Raw genomic sequence first — 17,310 nt, 5'->3', positions numbered from 1 at the left:
TGCAGCAGTCGATTATTTTTAAATATCTTACTAGTGAAAATTATCATATGTCTAGATAGAAATCATAACACCCTGACTAAATTTATATCTGTAAAACGTTTCGTACAAAAAATCGTCTATGTCTAACCCTGTATTAGCGACTGCAATTTTTACTGCATTTCTTCTGAAAATAAATTTGAAGTGAAATTTCAAATCCCAAGAAAAATTGTAGGATCTTATAATTAGAACAACTTTTTCATAAACTACTTAAAGTATTTAGAACATGTCATATTAAGACTATTTCTCCAAGTAATTTTGTATACTGGAAATTCATGAAAAAATGAAATTGAAGTAGTTAAAACTATTTTTTTTCCAAGACTTATCTCAATGCTTTCAACACCTTGCAACGCTCGATACTCTCAGCTATTGTTAAGTCAAAGACACTCTTCCATATTTCACGAAACTGTTCGCGCCATACGTCGATAACGTCAGCTTCTGATGCCTCTACAAAGCATAATGTAAACACGATAAAACGCGGCAAAGAGCTACTTGTACAGTGTAATAAGAATATTACGGCCGATTTATGCTTATCGAACCCGAAGTTATTCTGATACGCGAGGGGAGGCGGGACGAGCGACGAAGGTGTTATCGTTCGCCAGGGCTTCTCGAATGAATAATTCAAAATTGTGTAACATTCTGGAAGTAGGAAGTCGAGTGGCCTTGAGAGAACGTTTAGAAGTCTTCTGGGAATGCAGTCAGGTAGCGAACGCACCAGGTGTCACAGGACCCGTTTTATGAATTAGTGGCAACAGCCTCTGAGTCATGACCACTAAAAGATCCTTTCTCCAAAACCTTGATAGCTACGTGACTGTGAATACATTTACAGAAGAAAATAACACGATGTGGGAAAAATTTAGAAGTCGAAATCGTTAAAGTAGGTCATGATTATTGAAAATATTTAACATAGAAATTGAAGTCAATATTGAAATATTATTTTAGAACTTGTATAATGAATAAGGGAGAAATTAATGATGGAAAATAAGTTGAAAATAGGAAGATTTTCAAGACTTAAAATTTACGTCTCTGTGGGAACTAGGAAGCAACAAATATCTATGGATGTTATATGTGTAATGAGGAAGCTTAAAATATTCCAATGCGATCTTCAAAGCCGATCAGATACCAGCTGGACCCTTGGGCGATACGATGGCTACTTGGCATCACAAGACAACCATTGTCAGTACGATTCATATATAGGTCACAGTCAGAGAACCATTTAAACTTGTACCAACATCTACTTTCGAAGGTTTAAAAAATTCCCAGAATCCCCATAGCTTTAAAATTACAGCAAGAAAATAAGTACTATAAGCGTCCCATGAGAAGTCCCTTGGATAGCATTAGATGCAATGCTTTTCAAGAGACTTCTCATTAGACGCGAATGTATTGGATTGATGCCTCTCCACGCAAGGAGCCTCAAAGTCGCGAGGTTCTTCGAGCCCGCGGCTGAATAATCGAGCCTCGATCCCGTAACATTTCAGGCACTTAATTTTCCTTTCGATGTACATAAAACGACCACCGTGGATCAGTGAATCGTCGTGCTACATCGAACGGAATTGAGTGACGTTACAAATCGATGCGCTGCATCCTGAGCACGCCATTACAGAACCTGTTACACGGCTAGACGAGGAGGAGGGCTGTTTCTTGTCCTCTCATAGAAGGCGAATAATGCTGGTAAGATCGACCTTGAGTATAAAGACCCCCCGAGCGTATCATTTAGTGCATTATGGTCGTTCAGGCATGAAAGGTGCTCGTTACGATTTATTATTCCTGCGCACGGGTCCCATGTGCAACGTTTGCACAGTGAGCACATTTCATGTGATATTAAAGATCGATTTTCGACGAAAATTGGGGATACTCTATAGTAGTAGATAACGCGGTGCTTGAGATAAATTATGAACTTCATCTTAAATCTTAAATCTAGGCTTAGAACAATTACTACTGAATACGAAATTAATTCTCGTACAGCAAATACAGTGTCACTGTGACCCTAAACACAATACAAAATATCAGAAGGATAATAAATTTATTTGTAAGGCTTATACAAAAAATACACTCACACTCATTATTCTATCTCTACATTCCCTTCTTCAAAAGTGTAATTTTCTATTGGTAATAGCCTTCTGTATTGAAATTACAAAAACAAATCCTTATTAAAAACTCTGAGACACCCGCTGCAATGAAGGAATTCCCAAAACTCCTGACACATTTCTCCCCAAAAAGATTCCTTTATACCTGCGTCGTAGATTACTTCGTCAGGCTATTAGTGGCAGGTAGGCCACAAGGCATCAGCGCTCGCTAGCCGGAAACAACGTGAACGTACCCTCGCTGGACGCGTTTCCCGCGCGTGGACGCTCGTAAATTTCCCGAAAATCAGCGGCGATGACTCACGCGTGAGTCAGTTAATCCATTTATATCTGCTTTCAGATACACGATACATCCTACGTTACCGTTTTAAAGTAACGGTCCCGCGGGTAAGATTTTCCCCAGGAATTCACGGCACACACAGAAGGCGTGTGTTTGCTCTGTCGTGGGTCTACCACAATGGCACGAAAGTCTGTATTGCTACTTATTGTCTTTCCGTCGATCGGCATCGCACGATTTCCATGGACGAGGTATCTTTCATCGTATGTCTTTGTCAGGTAGAGCGATACGCGACTCGAATAGTTTCTCGGTGATTGTTTCGCGCAAGATGGGCGTGACTTTTTGAATAACTTCTGTTTTGTGATCTAGGGTGCAGTGAGACTGAAATATGCAGATATCTGGCGATGTTTGTTGCGTATTTTGAGACGAAAGATTCATGTTGAAGTTCGAGAAGTCGTTGAAATTAGCATCACATTTGCACGAAATTCATGAGACGTTCGAATACATCGTTAGACTTGGAGGGTAGTAAGGAAGGACAACGATGGAGGGTCCTTGTACCTGAAACTGTTCCCTCCATTGTCGAAGGAGATTTTTTTACCCTGCCTTGTATTATTATAATATAAAAGAAAATTCTAAATGTAGACATAAGTATCTGTGAGTCAACATCCTTGTAGAGATTACACGTAGTTCTATAACTTTATTTTTTTTCTTTTTCTACAAAATTATTCAATTAAACTTTTGCTCCAATAAAAAATAGAATTCTTAATTAATCAATAATTCTATAATTTCCCGGAAACTCTATACTTAATTTTGCAAATTATCAGTATAGTTAAAGAAAGATAAAAATTATCGTGGAATGCTGACTTTCTCTTTGATCTCGTAAACATACATAACTTGCACTTCGACTATAATTTAAAAAATGCCTACTCTGTTCCGTGGAAAATATTTTCCGTCACTTATGTAACTACGCTACAAGTTCCATATTCTCAGTTTTAAACATGGTCAAAATAGCATAACTTCTAATAAAGAATTAAAGAAATTTGTCTATTCAAACTCTGAAAATATTTCACCTTTTATATTGAAATTAAGGAAATTGCATAAAATGGACCCTAAAAAGCAAAAAACGAGACAGACAAATGAGAAAAATACACCACAGTAGTTATCACAAGTAATTAACATTCTGACGCGTAAAGGAGATTATTAGTGATTATATACTCCATTAATTGCAATATTAGGACTTAATTCATCCACTGTCCAAATCCTTCTTTTGTCTCGCGTGTTTTCCAAACGCAAATCCCGCTCGTATTACCTCAATTATCGAAATGATTTCCGTGATCATGAAATACCGCTTTACACAAGGCGGAAACGGGAATGGCGAACAGCATTTGGTGCATAATAATAAATCATGTAAATTGCAAACGCCACCACGCACAATGCCTGTGCACACACCTCGAGTGCATGGACACGCGGTGTGCATGTCTCGAGTAGAATGCACCGCCGATTCAGCTGCCCAATGTATGGATTTTGCGCGATGCAATTATTACCTTAGCGTCGGCTCTTGTAATTATTACGAGCGCCGTATCGCGAGACCGCGAACAGACACTCATTAAGTCGCATACGAATTTTTCACGATATCCATAAATCACGCGACTCGGCCGCGTTTACTTTTGCGCAAATAGGGAGGACTTGGTCCATTAAACAGGCTTTCTATTTTTGTTTGCAAGGCTTGCTATAGAGGAAGATTTCAGAGATTTAATATCAGAGAAAAACTGAAATGGAAAGCATTAATGGGATACGATGCTTAAATAAAGATTTCTTCTACAAAAAATGTATTATTCTGTTTATTATTTCATTCTGATTGATCAAAAATGTCTTTTTAAGTTCTAATCAAATCTAAGACGAATATTGAGATTATTATATGCGTAAGGATATGGAGTTTCTTCAACTACACAGTACCAGAGTACTTATATGAATTACAAATATTATGAATAAAGGTTTATATAAAATAGAAATAATTTTCACGATCCTGAAGGAAGTACTTGTTACACTCCATGTATTCTATACTCTACTGTGTGTTATATCCCTGAAGAAGTTAACTACTTGAACATACAAAGAACTAACTATCACTTGACGCAACAATGTCGATACAACAATTATGCTCCACCCTTCACTGCACTTCACAAACACGAACACAAAAAGAAAGAATGATGAATGATTTTTCGAGGGAACGACTACACACACGCATCCATTCGATAGGTAGGCAAAGGCGTCTCGTGTTAAAACCTGTTCGGTAAAGAGTCGAAACCACACGATAACGGTTACTGACAGATTTTACCGCAGCAGAGACTCCCAAGCCAGAAAAAATTAGAGACTGATCAGTAGTGGTCGAATTAAAAAGAAAAATGAAGAAAAATTGGAAAAACAGATTCGCGAATTTGTTGAGCCAGATAAGGCACAACGAAACGTGCGACAATCGCGCGACAGAACTCGCTACCCAGTCATAAAACGAGACTTAACTCTCGTTTGACACCCTGCTCACCTCTGGTTATAAATTTTCTGCGTCTGGCTCTGAAACGATTGTCAAGATACCGTGTCGTCGACGTCTCGTGCATTCGAAGCGGTTCCGCAACCGTATCTTTTTTTTATTCTGGAGTGAGGGAGTTCATGTTGTCATGTACACTGGGTCTCCATATTATATATTGTGGACAGGGCTTTTAAATTGACTTCCCGATTTTACGTTTAACATGTTTGCGTGAAACTACTAGGTCGAGAGTTTATGACTTATTTTTTAAACTGACTGCTTATTTATTGGAGTAGGAAAAAATTATTTTCGGAGTTCGCGAAGAAAATGAATCACAGAAAGTTACGAAGAATTCATAATGATCATATCGTATGAATATTTAATTTTGCAATATTTAGTTGTGTTGTAGAAATAAAAAATTGGTAGAATTTGAGGAAACTTTTTAAAATTTACGAAATAGAAAAATAATGTTCTCTCTATTGTTGTTTAGGTCTTTGTATTTTTGATCAGTTTTAATGCAATTTAGATTAATTTGATCTGACGATGTATGCTTTGTTTATAAGCTGTCATTGACTTTAATTCGTCTAACACGCGTCGAGACCTTTATCACACAGTCGAAAAAAGAAGACGAGGACAGTCAGTGCCTTCTAGTGGGCAAAAGACAAATATTGTATCGAACAGATTGACCTTTGGGCGAAACGCAATTTGCAAAGGCAAACACGTGTGCAGAAGCGCATTGAATCCTTACTGACCCTATCAATCTTCATACGTTGCATTAACTGGTATAAGTTACAGTATATGAGGACTATTTGATTAAATGCAATACTAAGACTTCGCGCAACTGCCTATCAAGCATGCAGATTAAAATCTATTCAATTATTATGCTCACTGTGTCAGTAATATCGCAATTATCCTAATCAAATAATGCATCTGATAGAAAAAATATATCACTGATAAATATTTCATGTTTAACATACACAGCATTGATTTTTAGTATAATAGTATTGAAACAAAAAAGATTTGAAAGTATTCTCAATCCCATTTGTCAAAAATTTAATATTGTTACCCTTATTTTTTACATCAGATTTCAATTACATTATACAGTGATTTCTAAAAAAGTAAATAATTGTAATGAATAGCTACAGGTCACAAGTTTATATGCAATGTATGAAGATTAAGTCACCATTTATTTAAAAAGTTTATGGGATCCTTGGAAGCCTATCTGACTAGCTCAAGGCTAAAAAATGCAAGTCTTTATTTTGTAATTATCTACATTTTGTCGTCGATAGGGACTAAGTCTCCTAGACCGTCTAGAACCATCAGACTACATTATCATACGGTGGGAACCGAAGGTCGTTAACTTCGTGGCAGACGTTGATCTGCAACCACTTGTTGCACAATACGTTCGTCTCTCTTTTCTCCCTACGCATTTTTTATATCGTCGCTGGTGAAAAGACGAAAGTGATTTATTTTACAAATGAAAGCACGCGTGAAATTTTCACAAGGCTACTTTCTTCTTAAGAGGAATTATGAAAATTCCAGACTTATCTATTCGAACCGCGAAGAAGTAGAACAACAGTGGAGCAAACAGTAGAATTTTTCTTTAGAATGATTTAAAAATTATTATGTATGTACATAAAATAAAACACTGAGTTTTACATGTACACTGTACTGGAGGTAGATAGCGATATGAGCTTAAAAGTAAAATGAGGTCAGTAGGTTTGAACGAAGGCTATACACCATATGTTTCTGCTCCACCATTACTTAATATGCACGTACATATGTCGAAGATGAGAAAGATTCCAACGCGCTATCATCTTGCGTTTTATTCCCCATCACACGATCGAAAGATATCAATAAAATATTCTATCTTCCTTATCGCTATAACATTTTTATGAACAGTCGTTTGTCAATAACGATAACCACGAATCAATGAGGAATCGAGTCATAGCGAGGAGCCACGGAGCAAGAAACCGAACGAGCCAGCCAGTCGTTGACTGAACACATGCGTCCATCGATCTCAATATTTGGCAATTTCGAAAATTGCCTCGTGATTGGCAACTCGTAAAAGTTGCGCAACGATCGTATGCACGGGTGTCTCGGTACGACTTGCGATACGATAAAGGGCGGAGAAATCTCGCGTGACGCAATGGCTCCACATAAAGGCAATAGGAATAAATGATGTTAAATTGCTGGGTGGCTCGTTTTAACTCGTCGAATAAAACGAAACGTTACGATGTGGACTAGATCCGTGAAACTTGCATTTCTTGAGCGTTACAGGGAACGAAAATGGAGGATACGCGCGTTATCAAATAGAATCTACGTTATTGTCCTTGCGACGATTGCCAGTCGATTAGATACCAGCGTGAGTCGAAGGGGAACAAATTTACCACAGCCTACGTCATGCGAGAAATTAACTTCGATTTGAGATCATGCTACTCGGAACTAATCTTAGAATTATCGTTCTATTATATTCTGTAATGTTAGGAATATTGCTCGTTTTCGTTGCTGTAATACGAGGAATCAATTTCAGCACGTTGTTTTAGATTTTTATTATGAATTTATTGGACCTAATATTGTCGTAAAAAATGAATGTTTAATTATTCGAGCTCCACAGTAATTGAAACCGTGATTACAGCGTTTAATGTTCCTTTCTAACGCAATGTCGCGGTAAATGTTTGTAACAAAACACTTTTATCGTAATTTTATTTTACGCACCATGTAATGTAATAAAATTCAATGACTCGAAACTTGGTGCTTCGTTAACCTCGAATGTGTTCTTCATCATATCCTACAAACTATAAACCTTTCCTTATTATCTCTTGAAATAAACAACGAAGCAGGTATCAGAAAATTTTAACTTATTATCGTCTTCGCGAGAAATAATGAATACAAAGATAGCAAATGGAAAAGGTGAAAATGTATGAAAATTATTTTTAAGTACATCATTCAATAATTAACTGATAATTAAGCACTTAACTTCAACTGAAGCTTATCGTTACTCATAAACAACCTGTTGTCTGATAATCCACTTAAGTGGATCTAATTTAAGTAAATAAATAAAGTAAATTAACTTTCACACACTCCCTCCTTACTATTTCTAATCTACTAAAAAATTCTCTCAAATCACAAACGAATAGATACACTGAACCACAAATTCGTTCATACGAATTCAGAATATTAGTTAATCGTAAAAGCTACTGTAATACATTTTTACATCTGCCTCATTTTCACCCTTCTCAACCTCCCTCCAAATTACAATCCAAGATTAATAATCATCGCGTCTACGATCAATATCCTCGAGCAAGTTCCACTGTAGAACACCGTGTCGCGTGCAGTGTGCATCAATGAAGGACGTCGATCGAAAAGCGACCGGTTTTCGCGTATGTGGTCGGTGCGCTGTGCGTTGCTCGAAAGAGGGCCGCGCAGCTGCTCCAAAATAGACAAGTCCATTGTGCCACGCCGCGGAACACGACAATAGACGGGGCCGAGAGTGTGCACGCGTGAAATCGATCGGGGATACTGACTCACGAGGACGATCCTACTTCGGTGCATGCGAGAACGCACCATTATTTCCCCATATCGGCAAGGTCACGACCTCCGAGCCGAGGAGTCGTGACGGGACTCGCACGTAGACTCGTCTATGGCCGACAGGTCGTTGCCATCGAGCCCGTCACACTACGTTTAACCTTTTTGCAACAACAACGCACAACTCCCCCCTGTGCGCTGACGCTACACACGGAAACGATATCGGTGATGTAATGCACACACGATTCACCGTTTACGTTCAATAAGAGGGAACACTTTCATCGGTTTTTTTTATCTGAATCTGACTGTTATCTTGGCAATCTGGATAAATTTATCTGTGACGAATGGACTGCGAAGTTTCATGCAGTTTCGTTGTTTTTATGAATATGGTTGAGAAAATGAGTCTAAATAAAATTTGGTTCACTTTCTGAGATCAGAAAAACTAGAGTAAGAACGTGAGGAAAATTTTGCAAGATTTAGTTTGATGAATTTGTGAAGATTTGTGAAGAAATTTTTCTCAACTGCAGATAAGGTATTTGTGAATTCTGGAAAATTTGGTAAATGTGTAGTTGAAGCGTTTTCGCTATGCGAATGGAAATGTGATGCTTTGACAGACACCGATAGGAATGACGTTCGCATGAAATTGATTTAATTCCCCGTGTTATCACAGCCTATGGATAATGCATACATTTTCAAAGGGTATCATCACGATCAAGTATCAACTGATTCTTCTTGTCATAACGACGCGTGAATATCGAGTTTTCAGACTGCTGACGCGAGGAAATACGGTGCATAGTTATCGTAAAATAATCGCTATCGTCTACCAAATTACTATAACAACTCTTTAAATATAGTCACACGTCGACAGACATAATTTAAATAACTCTGGGTCTAAAAATTCTAACAAAAAAGTCAGTAAACACTTTATCATTACCAACTACTCAACAACTATAATTTATTTATTCAACAGCTTCCTTAATTGCTAATGCATAATGTGAAGAGCAAATGTTCACATGGCACGCGTTATAAGACACGCAGCGCCCCCCTCTCATCGCGAAGCGACACATTTTCTTTGTGTATACACTACATACACACATTTCACCACATACATATTCTCCATAAAATAGAACCATGACTGAAACCCATATCAAATAACACGATAACTCAATATCCCTACCAACAACATTACTTCAGTTACAAAATCAATCGAACACAATCTATTGTATTTAAATCGCCCCCATAACCATGGCAACACGCAGAAGCAGTGGACCACGGGTTAGCGTTCGAATGACACTCGACGCCTGTCAGCTTGAATTCACGCGACTGTGTCAAAAACCATTCGACTTCATTCCCTCCCCAATCTCGCGCCTCTGAAGAGGCCCTCGAACACCTGTAGAGTTCCAAGAATTCGCTGCGCAGTATTTCAAGTTTTCCTACTCGCTCTTACTATATCTCCCATACTCTACACTAACTATACCACTTACAATGCATTCGATCACGTGTTTGTTTGATTTAGCTTCAGTCGCGATTCTTACGGTGCCTTTAAATGCACACTGACGTTATTTTAACACGCGATCTCGTTGCAATCACATAGGGTAAGAGACCCTATTACTGTGCTTTACATGAAAAGCACAGTAATAGGTTCAGACACAGCAAAAGGGTCTTTCACCCTGTCTCCATTGCTTGTAATTAAGAAAACAAAGAAAAACAGACGATAGCAACGAAATCGTGCACAAAAATATCCTGCTCGTGTGCGTTGGCCCTCACTCCAACAGTTCCTCCCTATTTCACAAAAATTCAAGTAACACGAGTATTCTTTCATTCAATTGTCAAGCTTATTCATTCATAGTGATCGAATTTTTCTGTAGATAGCTCGAGAACGACCCCTCGTTCGCTTAATCACTAAACGGAGCATTTCTCTCTTATTAAATAAGAGAGCCACAATTTCAACTCCACTTCGGCTGAAATATTGCAAAGGGGAATATCAGGTTTGTCGACTCACCGCGATCGTGGCGATCCGAAGCAGCGATCGAAAATCCAGTCGGCGGATCGAGGGCCGGCGTCCCGCCGTGCCGACGCACTCAACTTCTCAAACACTTCCGACGCCTGCTGGCTGGCACACCGGCGAGGATCCACACGTGCCGCGGGGTCGAGTTAATCTCATAATCGCGATATCAGCCGGCACTGGACGCGAGCTTTCAAATCGGGACGACACGGCGGCGCGCCGAACACCGACGCTGCTATGCCAAACTCTCGTGGCAACGGGCGCTTCGCTACTGTGTGACGGTGTGCCGTGGTTCATTGTGTGCTCGGTTTCCTGCCCGCCGATTGGTGGAGGGGAGGCGAGGGACAGATGGTCGGGGCGAGGGTTACCGACGAGAACCGAGCGACGCCGAGGCTGATTCACTTTCGCCTCGTGAGATGGTGCGTCGGACTACTGCGGGAACTATTTCTACAAATTATGAAATTTTTATTAATTTTCCAGGATTTTTGTGTATTTTGAATAAAGTTAGTAGTATTCTTGGAAATATTGGTTACAGATTTTATTTAGTCTGAGACATTTTTTTGTATTATTCTGTGGGGATGTATGTTAATTTCCATTTATTTTTGTGTTTTGGTTTGGATAGGTACTTAGGGTTTGAGAGTAGGGAAGTATTTTACATGTATTACATTTTTATCCCCATTCCTTGAAGGTGGAGGTGTCCGCTAAGCTTTCTGGCGTGATGGGCCACAGCGAGGGAGGGAGCATGGAATAGTTTTGGAGCTCGAGTGGTCTGCGCCATGAAGGGTGACTGAGTTCCTCTGTGCTGCTCGAGCTCTCTGTGTTTTCAAAGAATTCTTTAATGATGTTGTCGGGATCTGGCCAACCGTTTTCTGGCATTGCGTGGGACTTTGATTGTTTTTTCATCTCGGCTGTAAATTAAATACATGTAAATATATGGTAGAATTTTTCTTGTACTTTTAAAATGATTCTGATTAGTACCAAGGCGTTGTAGTTCCCATAACATGGGAGGTGTATAATGAGAGTATCTGCAGCCGAGACCAAACGCACAGTCACCGATTGTTAAATAGCGTTTGCAAGGTGTTTTCATGGATTCTTCCCTCAATATAACTTCTGGATCTAGGAATAAGACGAATTACATTATATCTCTGTATTTACTAACTGTTGAATTATAAATTTGAGGTTATGTCTGTAGCTCTCACAATCTCAAGATAGTGTTAAATATCTATGAGCTTAAAAATTGTTAAGTAATTACCTTTAAACATGTTATAATGGTCTGCGCGGTTTTTCGCATGTTGCAGACTCGAAAGATGCTTTTTTCTAGCTTCTGGGTCATCTTTAAAGGATCTGTCGCAATATTCGCAGTAATATCTTCTTCCCATGTTTAATTAAACTATGTTGAAAGTAAGAAAGAATATTTCATTTCAGTGACTTAAAAATATATAAATGAGATGTGTAAACACTTGTTCTAGCAATTAAACAGCGATCTGTCAAAAGCACATGTACGCAAAAAACAGGAATTCAAAACTACTGAGGAGACATCTACTGTACATCGTTCGAGTTAGTTGGCGGGTATTTAAATTCAAATTTTACGCGCGAATATTAGCTTCATCAATTTTTTTCGTTTTATTAAGGAGAAGGAATTTTTTTCACAGTTTATTTCTAGCATACTTTGTGTATGCAAGTTATTTTTACAGACAGTCGCTACTAAAACCAAAAAAAATTGTAGGTATAAAGCAACTAATTCAATTAAAGGCGTATCTTTAATATTGTACAACATAAATCGAAGATGTTTTTGTACACTTAATGGGTATTTATTTTAACCAAACAGATTACATACATGACACTGCTCGTTTAAACATTACAATTGTTTATTACATCCTTAGAATACAATTTATCGCAACATCTTGTGCGTTATCTAATCTATATCTGTGTGGTATAGTTACATACCGAAGAAAATGCCTATAATTTATTACAACAATCTCTTCCATTAATTTTCTGAGATACATCTTCCTGCAACTACAGAAGCATCAAAATATTTGAACATTTCTCTTTTAATTATACATCGATTCCTTAAATAACAATTTTGCTCACCAGCAAATAAAATTGCATACATTGTTCAATTATTCAAGTCCGAGAACACTATCAAATGCCCAATTTGAATTTTCTGCTTTTCAATCCTTATTGGTTGTTTTTTTTTCACAATATTTCTGAAAACGAGCAACAATTCTTTCGTCAAAATATAAAGCCGATCCTCACTAAGCGGCAATAATAAAGAGCAGCTGTTTCATGGTGTCGTTGATGGAGGTCAAATATATATATATGTATTTATATATTTGATAATAATATTATTATACATATATAATATATATAATATAAATACAATATTAATAGTATTAATATATGTATATAGCATCAATATGGATTACAATTAATGTTCCGTAGAGGAGCCTCTTAGTTTGTGTAGCATACAAATATTAATTATAACAGGAATATAGTATTATAAATAGATTTATGTGTAATTAAAGTCTTTTTCTATAGAATTTAGCGTGTCGTTGCCGAGACTCGACGCGTCGCAGTGTGAATCGGCTTTCGGTATCGTGCGTCAACAATTCTCTCATTTTTCGCATTACTATTCATTATCGTATGAATTACTTTCGTGGTCTCCATTCTGGATGTTCAATTTGTTCTTGTGTGGACGAGTTGATTTCCATAGACATTTTCAACGATAGCAATGTTTCGTTAGCTCTCTGAAAGCGACAGGTGGTAATCCATGAGATAACGTAAAACAATATTTTGAAAAATTGTACAGAAAACGTGACTCGAATGTTGATTTTACTTTTGGTGGTTACCTTTGGTAGTAGAGAGAAATAAAAGCAGTAGTCGAAGTTTAATTTGTTCAATGTAGATTGAAATTTTCACGACGTAATAGTTGCAATAATTGATACATATTTTGTTGGATTCCGTGAAACTTTTTTTCATCGATATTTAAAAAACAGCATGTGTCAGGGATGTGAAAAAGAAATAAAAAAATTTCTGTTATTTTCCACTTGAATCGTACACGTTGCAGAGTTGTTTGCACACGTAGGATCGTGTCGGATAAACTATTTCATAGATACATTGGGATACGTGACAAGGCGTAACAAAGGTAGATGAAGTATATTGAAACTATTTACAGGGAATATAAATGACAACGAAGCCTGCAGTTAGGTCGTTGAAGAGACTGATAAAACGTTAACTGTTACTCTTGCATTTTTAATAGTTATTACGGTCGATCCAGCACATTATACATTATGTAACAATTCGAGGACAAAAACACATGTATAATGAAACAGTTCGATAGTTCCATCAAGAATGCTTTTTCGCTTCATCCTTAAACGGTTATGCGAAGAAGTTGAAATTACTCTTCAACAGACGAATCTGAATATCGAATTTATATATAGCATATTCTTTAGAACAATAAAATAGAAAATATAATCCACATATCTGGAATACACTGTAGAATTGTATTAAATGTCTTTTTATAGTTCTTAAAGTTGAACATTTTGTTTTACCTGTTGTTAAGTATCTAAAGAGATTCCAATACTGTAGCCTTGTTTAACTATCACAAAAAATAGGAAATATCCTAAGGAGGAATATATTGATTCTAATTATCTAGATACTCGTTACGTTTTTTAATTACAAACACATGAAAAATAAGAGGGGCTATTATTTAAGTATTTTATTATGCATCATCTAGGTTCGACAGATACTTCACGATAATTTGAAAAAACTACGTTAAGTAGATCAATCAAAAGTTGAGAAAAGAGTGGGAGACGGTAGGAAGGATAAAAATAAGAGGGAAAGGGGTGGGCACGAGTGTCCGTAACGATAATAAAAAGCGGCGTAGCGTTTTTAGGCCTGCTAAAAACAAACTATACCCTTCCACCCACCGATCAACTCGATCGAAACAAGCCTGGGAGAAGGTAAAGCAACGGACTAGATGAGAGCAGAGAGATGGCAGTCCGACTACGGTGTCAAACGTCTCGCGATTGCAGCGACTACGGGGTTGCGAAGCGTCAACGCGTGTAATCATAACGACGCATAAAAATATATCTTATCATTAAAAAATAAATCCCGTATTAACAGAGCGGAATGAATTTATTCTTAACGTTACAGTGATGCAATTTTGACGATACATCTATTGTTGATTAAATATAAGATCTGACAATTAAATTTCAGGACTGAGCATAAGTATACATTAGCATCGACATTTTTCTTTAAAAGATTGTAATAATTGAAATATCCGTAATTGTAATTTTTTTGATTCAGTCACCAGAGACTTTTCCTGATTCCTATAAATCAACTTTATAATGAAAGGAGAGTCTGAAGGAATACATCTCGAGGAGCTTATTTCAAAAATCGATACAGTCCTGTGAGATTTAATTGCGAAACTACATTTTACGCCCTCCAGGGATAACTTTGATGAATAGTCGTTTATCCTTCCTCTCGTTGGATAACATGTACATATATATCACTGTACTCGTTTCTAGACTTACAGTAGTTGTTCCATAAAATCTGCGATATTCTTGATTCTCTATTTAGATGAATGTAAGTCGATCTTAACGATAGTACAATTAACTCTAAAAGAACAGAAGGATGGGCTCAACTTTCAAATGATTATCAAAGGTTGCAACTGCTACCTGTCATCGTTTCTCCACGAATCGACGAGGTACCGTGAATTTCTGGGTGGTTGCTCGTGGACGTTATCTCGAATTGTCTCGTCGAATCCTCGTCACGATCGCTGCTCGCGTCTGACACGAATGGCCGAGTCGTCCTGTCGTCGAGTCTCGACGGAGTATCGCACAGTGGAATTAATCACACGAGGGAAAATACACTCTATTATCGTATTATGTACGCGCGAGATACAATGGAGCCTCGTATCGAAGTCCTCAGCCAGCTTCGATACTTCTTAGGAGGATTACAATCGCAATAATCCTCCCTGCGCTTCGCTGACCGCTGATAAACTTCATAGTAACGACGGAGCTTATCTTCCGCTTCTTGCGCCAGCTGTACACGCTCCTGTGTTAATTGAACCAACAAAAGAATTTCCAGTGGAACGATCCGCGTGGGCGAGAAAAATTTTTTTCAAGGAGATAGGTACGTCCACCGTGCTCCTCCTTTACAGCCCGTATAAAAAGGCTCCTCTTCCCTAGGTAATTATTTTCCTTAGCTTCTCGTTTTTACCTTGTTTCGTCCTCTCGACCAGCCAACCAGGCGAACCCAGTCGTACCATTTCGAGAAATCGTTCCTGCCTGACCGCAGCCTCCATTCAACCTAACGACGTTTATCAAAGCAGCTGATTCCCTTTTTTCAGCGGACCTGTTCAATCCACCTGTTCGACTCTGTTCTCGCGTCGACGGAATGCCAATTAGCCTTAACGAGCTGCCACGATTAAAGCCTGTTCCATGTAAATTTCGAAACTTTAATCGACGGATACCCGAGTCGGTAGTAAGATTAACAACGGTGGTTCTGCGATACAAAATGTTCAAGCGTCGATAAAAGGGAAACGGCTGTGTTTTTGTTTCAGTGATTTGTCGAAATTCCTTTTCAGGCGTCTGTGTCTTTCGGATAAAAGAGTTTCTGTTGGAGTATTACGTAGCCTGAAAGAGCTGCCTGGATTCGCGAGCTTTCTAGGGAAGCACGGTGAAACGTACGGTTCTAAACAATCGGGGTCGCATTGTGTGACAGAGACGCCACGGAATTGCGAGAGAGTTCACTCGAATGGACTCGCATGCGATCGTACGTAGCGGACTCGACGACAAACGTAAAACCAAAGACAAAGCCCGATTCCCTGCTATCGTTTGTTCGATCATTCGGTATACTTGTCTTTTCTTATTATTAGTAGGTTTCTTTTTTTGTTTTTTATTTTTGTCAGATCGGGCATACTATCGGCGATTCGATTTCGAAAGATCAGCTCCCCCGCTCGGATCCTCCTTATTTCTTCGGCTCTTCGTTCTGCGCGGGAGTCGATAACACTTCCTGGCGCACCTTATGCCCCCGGAAGCTCGCTTGGATCTTCGTCGCCGCCTTGTGCAGATCTGGATCCGTGAGATCGATGCCCTCTAGCTCGTTCATGGCATCGTTCGCCTGAAACAACATATTGGAACGTTCACGTATAGATTTGTAATTGAAGAGACAATTGAAGTTGATATTTCTATCATACAGCAATATTGGGGGAAAGAAATATTTATTCAATTGATGCAAGAATGATACACGTTTAATATGATGTAGTAAATTCTGTATCTGAGAGTCAGACTAACCCAAGTACAGTTTTTTCAAAATTGAGGTTTACAATTTTGTTTTGTAATTTTGTACAATTACAATTGTAATTTTTTTGTAATTTTATATTTAAAGTTAATAAGTGTCAATAATTAACCCTACAATTTTCCATAGAAAAGTATTTACAAGTGTCTCTTAGATAAAAAAAGAGAATTTAATTTGGTAAAGTAGTCTGTAAGTAGTATAACTCAGGCTTAGGTCAGACGTTCAGTAAGTAGTATAACTCAGCGCCTGGTTTGGCTCTTTTAAGTAGTACAACCTTATTACTAGTCAGGCGCTCCAAAAGTAGTATAAACCTCTCGTGCCTTGCCAGCTGAATAGTTTCCGATGCAAATAGCAATTATTCCACTAAGCTGAAGAATTAAAAATCTTCAAGCTTAAACCTCCCATTCAGAATTTAATCACTGAAACAGTCAACTGGTATTCAAAAGAATTTTTAACAAAATTGTCGATTTATATACCAACACTAAAGAACAATGCGCGTATTCAACGAGACAGACATTTCTGTCAGCTATCCTAGTTGGAGAATTGAGGTAAATGA

The 17,310-nt window shown here is 38.1% G+C and overlaps 3 protein-coding genes across 3 annotated transcripts in view; all 3 read right to left on the bottom strand.

The window, feature by feature from the left end:
* Window positions 1-10,809, bottom strand: part of LOC143180382 (uncharacterized) — a 64,290-nt gene extending 53,481 nt beyond the window's left edge. The window contains exon 1 of the mRNA XM_076380072.1: window positions 10,449-10,809. The gene's annotated coding sequence lies outside the window, so the exon portion shown is untranslated. The remainder of the gene's footprint in view (window positions 1-10,448) is intronic.
* Window positions 10,810-10,945: 136 nt separating this feature from the next.
* Window positions 10,946-11,984, bottom strand: LOC143180383 (zinc finger matrin-type protein 5). Its single transcript, XM_076380075.1, has 3 exons — window positions 11,704-11,984; window positions 11,430-11,567; window positions 10,946-11,359 (listed from the first exon to the last, which is right to left on the bottom strand). Exons 1-3 carry the CDS (start codon window positions 11,828-11,830, stop codon window positions 11,121-11,123), a joined length of 504 nt encoding a protein of 167 aa, XP_076236190.1. The 5' UTR covers window positions 11,831-11,984; the 3' UTR covers window positions 10,946-11,120.
* Window positions 11,985-16,419: 4,435 nt separating this feature from the next.
* The window catches only part of Igl (IQ calmodulin-binding domain containing protein igloo), a 79,583-nt gene continuing 78,692 nt past the window's right edge, over window positions 16,420-17,310 (bottom strand). The window contains exon 4 of the mRNA XM_076379785.1: window positions 16,420-16,577. Within this exon, the coding sequence (XP_076235900.1) occupies window positions 16,425-16,577 (153 nt within the window). The 3' untranslated portion in view covers window positions 16,420-16,424. The remainder of the gene's footprint in view (window positions 16,578-17,310) is intronic.

The sequence above is a fragment of the Calliopsis andreniformis genome, chromosome 6 (assembly GCF_051401765.1).
Source record: "Calliopsis andreniformis isolate RMS-2024a chromosome 6, iyCalAndr_principal, whole genome shotgun sequence".
In the NCBI taxonomy this organism is placed as follows: domain Eukaryota; kingdom Metazoa; phylum Arthropoda; class Insecta; order Hymenoptera; family Andrenidae; genus Calliopsis; species Calliopsis andreniformis.
The sequence above is the reverse complement of the archived record's forward strand: the minus strand, read 5'-3'. Positions and strand labels throughout refer to the sequence as shown.

Excerpts from the sequence above, each read along its gene's own strand:
- LOC143180383 (XM_076380075.1), bottom strand. The coding sequence starts at position 11,830 with ATGGGAAGAAGATATTACTGCGAATATTGCGACAGATCCTTTAAAGAT. Across the intron at positions 11,568-11,703 it reads CCATTATAACATGTTTAAAG|ATCCAGAAGTTATATTGAGG; the intron begins GTAATTACTTAA and ends TCTTATTCCTAG. Across the intron at positions 11,360-11,429 it reads ATGGGAACTACAACGCCTTG|CCGAGATGAAAAAACAATCA; the intron begins GTACTAATCAGA and ends TTTAATTTACAG.